This window comes from Anarrhichthys ocellatus, unplaced genomic scaffold (assembly GCF_004355925.1).
Source record: "Anarrhichthys ocellatus isolate YVR2014 unplaced genomic scaffold, GSC_Weel_1.0 scaffold568, whole genome shotgun sequence".
NCBI lineage: Eukaryota > Metazoa > Chordata > Actinopteri > Perciformes > Anarhichadidae > Anarrhichthys > Anarrhichthys ocellatus.
In genome coordinates, this window is record NW_022280542.1 from 18,154 (window position 1) to 27,571 (window position 9,418).

General features: G+C 43.3%; 1 protein-coding gene across 1 annotated transcript in view; it reads left to right on the plus strand.

The window, feature by feature from the left end:
- The window catches only part of LOC116376747 (tetratricopeptide repeat protein 30A-like), a 16,031-nt gene extending 7,029 nt beyond the window's left edge, over window positions 1-9,002 (plus strand). The window contains 15 exon segments of the mRNA XM_031838217.1: window positions 159-215; window positions 338-473; window positions 2,034-2,138; window positions 2,245-2,373; window positions 3,663-3,694; window positions 3,696-3,713; window positions 4,168-4,320; window positions 5,368-5,433; window positions 5,548-5,601; window positions 5,820-5,885; window positions 6,316-6,392; window positions 6,763-6,970; window positions 7,529-7,600; window positions 8,192-8,295; window positions 8,483-9,002. Coding sequence (XP_031694077.1) covers window positions 159-215; window positions 338-473; window positions 2,034-2,138; window positions 2,245-2,373; window positions 3,663-3,694; window positions 3,696-3,713; window positions 4,168-4,320; window positions 5,368-5,433; window positions 5,548-5,601; window positions 5,820-5,885; window positions 6,316-6,392; window positions 6,763-6,970; window positions 7,529-7,600; window positions 8,192-8,295; window positions 8,483-8,663 — 1,458 coding nt within the window. The 3' untranslated portion in view covers window positions 8,664-9,002.
- Window positions 9,003-9,418: the final 416 nt, after the last annotated feature.

Below are 9,418 nucleotides of genomic sequence, written 5' to 3' on the forward strand. Positions count from 1 at the left end.
TCTCTGTCTCCTCTCTCTCTCTCTCTCTCTCTGTCTGTCTGTCTTTCTCTCTCTGTCTCTCTCTCTCTGTCTCTCTCTCTCTCTGTCTCCTCTCTCTCTCTCTCTCTCTCTCTCTCTCTCTGTCTGTTTCTCTCTCTATCTCTCTCTCTCTGTTACAGATGGTGAAGCTTCAAGCCTGTATCAAATACTGTGAGGAAGGTTACTCGGCTGCCAAGGTGACGAGCTCTCTCGTATTATCTGTTAATGCAATAATACAAATGATGGCGTTTCAGTTTGAATCATTACTATCTGCAGCACAACTCACACACATTCGTTCATCTTCCCACAAACTGCACAGTCACTGCTGGAGCAGCTGCCCCAGGAAGACCCCGACTACTTCTACAACACGGGCTGTTTGCTTTTCCAAGACGGCAAGTACGAGGAGGCCTGCAAGAAGTTCTCGTCTGCCATGCAAGTGCTGGGATACCTGCCAGGTAGCTATGAAAGGCACGCGCAGGAATACACCCGCAGTACACAGTACAATAACACAGTACTGCACCGCATTACGTCATCATCTGCAGCAGCGTCTTGGCTGTGGAAAAGTTATGATCCCTCCAAGAATGACTCCAGTAGTGTGGACGTGATTTCATAACACTAACTTTTAGGGAGTTAATCCACATCAAACGTCAACATCGAATAAACAAACTGATCTCAAGATGAAAAGCTTGAGGATCGGATTCAGCTGAAGTGACAGCGATGGAGCGATCTTTGCATCACATGTTCATGGTTAATGTTTTTCTCCAGGGTTCCCACGCGTCCTGGAAAACCTGGAAATCAGTTGACATACTGTATATTCCAGTCATTCCTTTTGAGAATGAACTAGCAGTCTATGTAACTCGGGTCACATTGCCTACTGATCATAATAACGTTTAAATGGTAGTTTATGGACCAGAGTATTTCGTTCATGTTGTGGAAACTGTAAACACACGAATCACGTCACATGCCGGTTGCATGACTTTACATAACTTTGCTTTCTTTGCAACTTGTTTCAAACAGTCGAGTAATGCTGAGTTGTGTTAGCATGTGTGGTTCAGTTGCTTGCTAGCTGGTTTTGCTGGTTTGTGATTGAACTGTGGTGAGGAGCGATGGTTTCACATGTGTGTTTGGCGGTGATGAGAGAGTTGGTTGATAATGAAGAAGAACAATGACTAAATACTGGCTCACTACTTTTTTACTGTGCTAGCATTGTCTCTACAAACACAATGCTGCATTGTTCTTTTGTAGCAGTAGCTTTGCTAAAATGTCCACAAAATCTGATCTGTAGAGAAGAGAGGGAACCCTGTTCTTAATGAAACTGGGATCCACTTGATCGCAGCAGAATCTTCTCTTCTGAACACCTTTTCATGGTTTCACACTCTTTTAGAAACGCTTAACACAGATCTGATAGAAAGACCCAGAACTCTGTTTTAAACTCTGTGTTAAACAAAAGAGAAAAACTTCTTTTCAAAGCTGTTGGTAATTACTTGCATTATTATGAATCTCTGATGTGTTTTTCTAATTAGTGAAACTCCTTCATACAACTCTTCAATCAGCAATCAGTCCTCATCTGTAACGTGTGCCACCTCTGAGTGTTTCTGAGGGGTTGAGATTAGTTTTTGGTTCTTTGGTGAAGAAAGAAGGCAAGATGGATGTCTGAGTGTGTCGTTGAGGTGCTAACTGTAGGTCCTACGTGTCATCGACAGTCCATGGCCCAGAACGACCTGCACACAAGAACACACTGAATGAAAATGTCTCTTTCCTACAGTATTTCAACAGGGCTTCTTAACAAGTAGAGTAGAAAGTGCAGCAGGGTTTTGTTCTCAAGTAAAGGAAACATTTTAAAGGTTTTATAAGCTGGGAAAAGTGAAGGCTAATGATTTTAAATTGTTATTTTCTCACAAGCTTAAGGAGAACTTTGGCAGGTTATCAGATCAAGAATGTGTTCAAAATCCTCTACGTGCACTATTTAAAGTCCATCATGTCATCTCTGTCTTTGTGTCGCTCGTCTCTCTCAGCGCTGTCCTACAACATCGCCCTGTGTTACTACAGCCTGAAGAACTACCCTCAGGCCGTCAAGTACATCGGAGAGATCATCGAGCAAGGCATCAGGGAGCATCCAGGTAAAACCTCCTCACAGACTCTCTCCTTACAGCAGCCACGGTGACATTTAAAGGTTAAGTAAGTGACATTGGTTGATGATCGAACGTTGTGTTTTCTGTGTCCCAGAGCTGAGCGTCGGTTTGACGACGGAGGGCATCGACGTCCACAGCGTGGGCAACACGCTGGTGCTGCATCAGACGGCCCTGATCGAAGCCTTCAACCTCAAAGCTGCCATCGAATACCAGCTGAAGAACGGTGAGACCTCCCCCAGTGTGACACACAGACACACGTCATACTCACTAAATAACCCGGTTAACTTGTGGCGTTCTCATAGGAATACTTCTTTAACTAGTCTCCATAACTAATACGACGCCACAGAGACTCAACAACTTGTTACTCTCTGTTTCCAGTTGACTCAAACTCAGTGGAGTGTGTGGATTCAAAGGTCCGGAGCTACTTTCTAATTGCTTTGTGACTTAATTTATTATATTATTTATTATACTTAAAGGATTAATATGGAGCATTTCTGCATTAAAATGTCTAAAAACGAGAAGACCTACAGTATGTTACATATTTTGTTGAGTTATGTACTTAGATTATCGCTTCAGTCTTAAAAAGCTAGATGGTTGCTTGTCGATGGCAACATGTCCGCGTTACCCCTCTAGTTGCTCTAACCTCGGGGGAAACGCAGGAAACACCAGCTGATACAAGAGGAAGGAAGTCAGCGAGCCACTCTATTGTTTACTTTTGTTTTTTACTGCTGATTCATGACGGAGCGCGATTATTTATTGCCTGTGAAGCACAAACAAACGTCCAGTAGAGACCTCATTGATTGATATGATGTTTCAGATCCAGCTTACTACGATGTGTTCTATGACAAGTACTTCATGCCAGCCACCGATCTAATGTGTACGATAACATTATAACGTTACACCAACGTTCAATGTGCTCTTAAAGTTTAATTTTAGTGTGATTGTTTTGACCAGAAACAGGACAGCAGCTGTTTGTGTTGTCGACTCATCTATTGGGAAGTTAGCAGGTTAACGCTACGTTAGCTAACGTTAACTTGCGGCTGTTTCATTTGAATGAAATGACATAACGTGAATAAACATAACATGAACCTTAATACATCAACTCATCCGTGAACATGAGTTGTGTCAGATACTGTACATTTGGTGGTTTTTAACAATGAAGACAACAACTCTCATGATCCCACGCTACTTCACCATGTCATCAAAATCTTTTGTTATTGTTTTGATTGAAAGACCTCTTGCGACAAAAAAGACACAATTGCAGGTTCCCTGTGGAGTCTTTACAAGGTAAGGAAGAGGAACATGGATGTAAACAATGCACACGAAGTCAGCTTCATTAGGGAGGAAATGCTTCCACCATGTTTGTCAGGGCTCAAGTATACACACAGTGTGTTATGGTGGAGAAAACGGGGCACTTTAAGTGTTGATTTCTTGAGTTTATTTATATTTGTTCATGCTACGAAAGAAACTATGATTCAGACTAAAACTGCTTTCTTTTCTCTTTTCCTGCAGTGAAAGGAGCTCAGGAGGCTCTGACCGACATGCCCCCCCCGATCAGAGGAGGTAACTATCACCACCCATTCACTGTGTGTGTGTGTGTGTGTGTGTGTGTGTGTGGGTGTGTGTGTGTGTGTGCGTGTGTGCGCCTCTGGCTCGGTGTGATTATTCTGCTGTAATCTGAATCAGGGCTGTCTGGACCTGTGACAGCCTGGAGATAACAGAGAACAGACACATCGGTGTGAAGGCTTACACGGAGGTACCGACGATAGTTTTATCGTCTGGAAGCTGCTTCATTAATATTAATGCTCAGACGGGGAACTGTCCTTGGACAAGTTTGTAACTGCCACTCAGTCTTCTTCAGCTGGCAGAAGAGAGAGAAGTGTACCTCTAGTGCCCCCTAGTGGAATGTAATACCATCTAAACAAACGACTGAATAATGACCTGTCTTAATACAGTGCTTTGCAGAGTCATGACCCAGTGTACCTACACTATGATGTGTGTGTGTGTGTGTGTGCAGGAGCTGGACCCGGTGACTCTCCACAACCAGGCTCTGGTGAACATGGACACGAAGCCGTCGGAGGGTTTTGAGAAGCTGGCCTTCCTGCTGCAGCAGCCCTCCTTCCCCCCCGTCACCTTCGGAAATCTGCTGCTGCTCTACTGCAAACACGAGGTACACGGCAACCCCCGAACCCGCAGAGTACGGTCCTGTACCGGGAGGGTCCCAGACCGGATCCACTGTGGCTTTAAGTACGCTTGAGAAAGGAATCCGAATGTGCTTTCACGTCCAGCCTGTGGCAGTTTGACAAAAGAATGTTTTTATTCCCACAGATGTCAAAGCAGCGATTACTGACCAGGACACGCTTTCACCGTCATGTTTTACACTTAAAATTGTATCTGAATGTTTCTCACTTACATTACAGTTCTTTATCTGCTGCTTTAAGCTGATGTTCTTAGTTTGACTCCAGAGGAGTGTAACACATGAATCAGCTGTCAGCTTCGTCTTTAACTCGTGATTAACAGAGCAGTCTTTGAGGATCTGGAAATTCAGTTCAGGCTCCCCTCGTCCTCCTGACTTTGTTTTTTACGGTTTGAAAGCTTTGTGTAATTCTACCAACACCAGGTTTGACCCACATCGAGGCTTCTATGCAGCTCACTGAACACAAGACGACTGCTTTACTCTGATAAACAACTGGCGTCCAACAAGCTGCTCACGTCCTTGTTAGTGTAGTCGAATGGAGTTTATAGAAACAGAAGCAGCTCTGCTGTGGATGTATTTTAGACTCCTAAAAGACAGCAAAGTAAAGAGGTGAAAACATTCTAAATATAGCGTTCACTTAACCTGATATTGATTCTCTGAACTTCATCTACTGTAATGAAACACTGACAATGGAGAAGAACCTCACTTCAAAGAATCCCGTTTACGGACTATTAGCACTACAGCAAAACAAACCTCTGTTTCAAGAGAATGAATCATTCACACCAACAGTCATTTAAGTTTCCCTTTTTAATTATTCTCAGCAGCCACATAACGTAACAACTCCTTCTGATAACCTTGTTCATCCTGATCGAACAGTTCCATCCTGTTGAGCTGCCCCCCCACCCCCCCCGGTCCACACAGGGAGTGTTCTGTGTGGTGTGAGTGTTGGCTGGAACAGAGAGGTGTGGGTCTCTCATTAAAGTGGTATTCATGTCTCTGCTGGACTCGTCTCTCTCTCAGTACTTCGACCTGGCGGCTGACGTCCTGGCAGAGAACACACATCTCACCTACAAGTTCCTCTCGCCGGTGAGCTTCTGGACCGATTCAAATGTTTTCACTTCACAGCTCAAAAGTCTCAATAATCATGACAGGTTTCCTGTTGCAGGATCCATATTAAAGGTGACTTTCTGTCTTTTCCAGTACATGTACGAGTTCCTTGATGCCTTGTTGACCTGCCAGACGGCACCAGAGGAGGTACTGAAAAACATCTTTAATTAAAGTATAGCAGTAGTAGATACGAACCCACAGAATGATCACCAACACTGTGTTTTTAATGAAAACAGGTTCTAGTAGAAACCCAAAATACAAGTATGAACCTTCAAAATGAGCTTATGTCTCCTTTAAGTTTAAGGCTCATGTTTTATTCTTCCATAAATATAATATCATGTTCATACTGTCGGGTTTTTTCACAGGCTTTTAGGAAGTTTGATGATATGAACGGAAAACTGACGGAGCAGTTGAGGAAGCTGGCCAAGCAGGTTGTTTACTCTGAATGTTTCTTTCCTGTTGATGATGTACGCAATGTTTGATTTTTCTATATTTCATTTGGAGATCAATTATTTCATAAAAATGTCAACTTGTTATTGTCTTAATCTGTCAGTTGATCCATGGAACACTGACCTGCATCCTTACATTTAGAACCAGAGTTTCAGGAGCTGAAGCAGATTTTACACTTCAAAGTGGATCTTTTAAGGAATGTTTCTCATTTACTTTACATTTATTTAGCTGAAGCTTTTATCAGAAGTGACTCTCAATAACTGCATTCAATCAACAAAAATAATCTTTATCAATCAGTTATATCAACTTCCTCACATATGCTGATCTGTTTCAATGTGCTACATAAGTTGCTTTTTATTCTCAATATATATAAATAATATCTGAACGTTGTTTTCGTCCGTCTTCTCTAAGGTGCAGGAGGCCCGACTGGCTCGAGACGATGAAGCTCAGAAGAAATCTCTGCAGGAAAACGACCTGATGCAGGAGAAGTGGGGACACACATACACACACATATATACAGACACACACACACACCTACACACACACACACTCACACTTACACACACACACACACCTACAGTGGTAAAGTGAGAGAAGTAAACAGATGGCTCGTTGATATTTTGCACCAATATTTGAACACTTTTAATACTTCTCATCATATAGTTCTATAGATTTCTAACCACCAGTGACTAATACAACCTTTGGGTCTTGAATCACTGTTACATGTTGCGTTGTTCATTCCCTGTAAGAACTAATAGTAACAAGAAGAAACGTTTGACAAATGAACTCCAGTTAAATCAAATCTAAAACGATCTTGTTGGAACCTCTTCACCGTGTAATCGTCCCGCTGCTGTCCAGGTACATCGTGGTCCTGATGGCCCAGTCCAAGATCTACTGGAACCGGGAGAACTTCCAGATGGTGGAGAAGATTTTCCGCAAGTCGGTGGAGGTCTGCAACGAGGACGACACCTGGAAGCTGAACGTGGCCCACGTGCTCTTCATGCAGAACAAATACAAGGAGGCCATCGGCTTCTACGAGCCCATCGTCAAGAAGCACTACGAAAACGTGAGTGTTTCAGAGCGTTTAGTCGCTACGTTAACGCTCAGACATGATGCTGTCAGTCCGCTGCAGCAGTCTGAGGTCCGGACTAGACGTTGACCGTTTCCCTTCTTGTCCAGGTGGAGCAGTGTAACATTCAGGATTGTCCCTGCAAGTGCAAACCCTCGGTAACACTAGAGAGCCAGCAGCTCTGTGTTGATTCCTCTGTAGTGTCTTCACATCTGTGCATGATATCTGTCTCAGCGATCTTCTCCTCTGTGGGCTGTTTACTTTGTTTGTTTCCTTGTTTGCAGTGTTGCTCGTGTCGTTTTCTGGCACCTGAAATTTAGACAATTTCAGACACTTAAGTCCCGATAAACTCTGCTGAGGGAGCAGCGTCGTTTAACAGAGTTTCTTCACATCACAGAATATTCCTTTAAAGTCTGAAGTTAAGCTTTTATTAACAAACATAAAGTCAGTTTGAGGAAACTTGCACGCGCCCTAGAAAAGATGTCTTAAATGTTAAAGGTCAGAGTACTGCTTAAAAATATTCTGTAAAGTGTGTGTGTGTGTGTGTGTGTGTAGATCCTGAATGTGAGCGCTGTGGTCCTGGCCAACCTGTGTGTGTCCTACATCCTGACCAGCCAGAATGAGGAGGTACAAAGACATTAATGTGTCGTCATGACATCATGTCACTGCTGTATTTAACAGTGAGCTTCATTCTGCTTCACGTAGTTTTACTCGGTGGTTAAAACTACGTAAACACAGTTCAACGGGAAAATTATACTTTCTCCGTTCTGTAAACAATGAGCAGAAGTATTGTCTCAGTCTGACAGCTGATGGGTTCTGAATATTAAATAATAAAGTTAATTTGAATGTAATTGACCTGGTTCCACTGTTACAGTTTACCTTACATGAGTCAATGTTACTATTCTGCATAATGTACATTTACTCTTAATCCTTTAAGTACATTGAGCTGATAATACTTCTTTACTTGTTCTTTACTTAAAGACACAATGAGTCGGATGTTGTGTTGTTTTGGTAAAAAATAGGAAAATCCTGCAAATATTAAGCGAATAATGTTTTCATGTTTTGCCTGTCAGTATTGTCTCTTTGTCTCTTTATATTACACAAAGTACTTTCATAGGTGTAGTTATTTTTCCGACTCGTGTTGTTTAATTGTAACTTTCTTCAGAAGCACTCGTTGTGAACGAGTCTCCTCTGTTTCCTCCTCCTGTCACCCAACAGGCTGAAGAGCTGATGAGGAAGATCGAGAAAGAGGAGGAGCAGATCTCCTACGACGACCCCGACAAGAAGGTCTTCCACCTCTGCATCGTCAACCTGGTGATCGGGTGAGTTCAGCTTAGACATGTATCCTCGAGGTCTTGCTGTATTTTTAGCGTGGAACCAGACTGACTTTGTTATTGACCTGATATGACTTTTAAAACTCAATGATCAGATTTGCTTCCTATCTTATGAACCGAGTGACGTCATCAACGGGCATCAGTGTCCACTCTGAGGCTGTGTTTCTTTGTTCAGGACGCTGTACTGCGCCAAAGGCAACTACGACTTCGGCATCTCTCGAGTCATCAAGAGCCTGGAGCCGTACAACAAGAAGGTCAGCCATCTTGTTCTCTGGGATGTTGGACATCAGCGTGTAGACGAGTCGATGCTGTCGTCAGATATCATTTATCAGCACATTTACGCTACACAGGAATAACAACACGTGTATCAAGTCTTCAACCAAAAATAACCCTCTGAGCTCTCCAGGACTCCTCTGTGAGGCCGAGCTGCTCTTTCTGGACCTTTTTGATCTCATCCAGTCGCACCAGCGACTCGGCCTGCAGCTGAGTCCACTCGGCTCCAGCTGAGAACACAAAGCCGTCACGTCCTGAGAGTTTCCCCCCCGTCTCATGCTCTCAGTGCTCACCACCACGGAGTCACATTGAATGTCAGGATCTACTCTAGTCAGCTGTGGGGCAAACTGTGGCACGGAAGCAGATCAAAGTGTGTTTAGGATGATCAGGTTTTTGTGTTTGAAAAGGTCACAGAGACTAAATGCAACAATGTACAAACACACAAAGGCTAAAGGAACATTTATTCACGCTAAATTGCACAAATAAAAGCATAAACAGTTGTAAATATTTCTGTCCGTGACTTCAAGTTAAACAAAACACATAAATACAAGTTTTTATTTCTCAGAAACCTGCCACAAAATAACGACAGGGAACACTAAAGACAGTGTGTGTGTGTCTCTGTGTGTGTGTGTGTGTGTGTCTGTGTGTAGCTGGGGACGGACACATGGTTCTACGCCAAGCGCTGTTTCCTGTCTCTGCTGGAGAACATGTCCAAACACATGGTCATGCTGAGGGACGCCGTGGTACAGGAGTGTATCCAGTTCCTGGAGCACTGTGAGGGTGAGCAGCAGCACACACACACACACACACACACACACACACACACACACACACACAC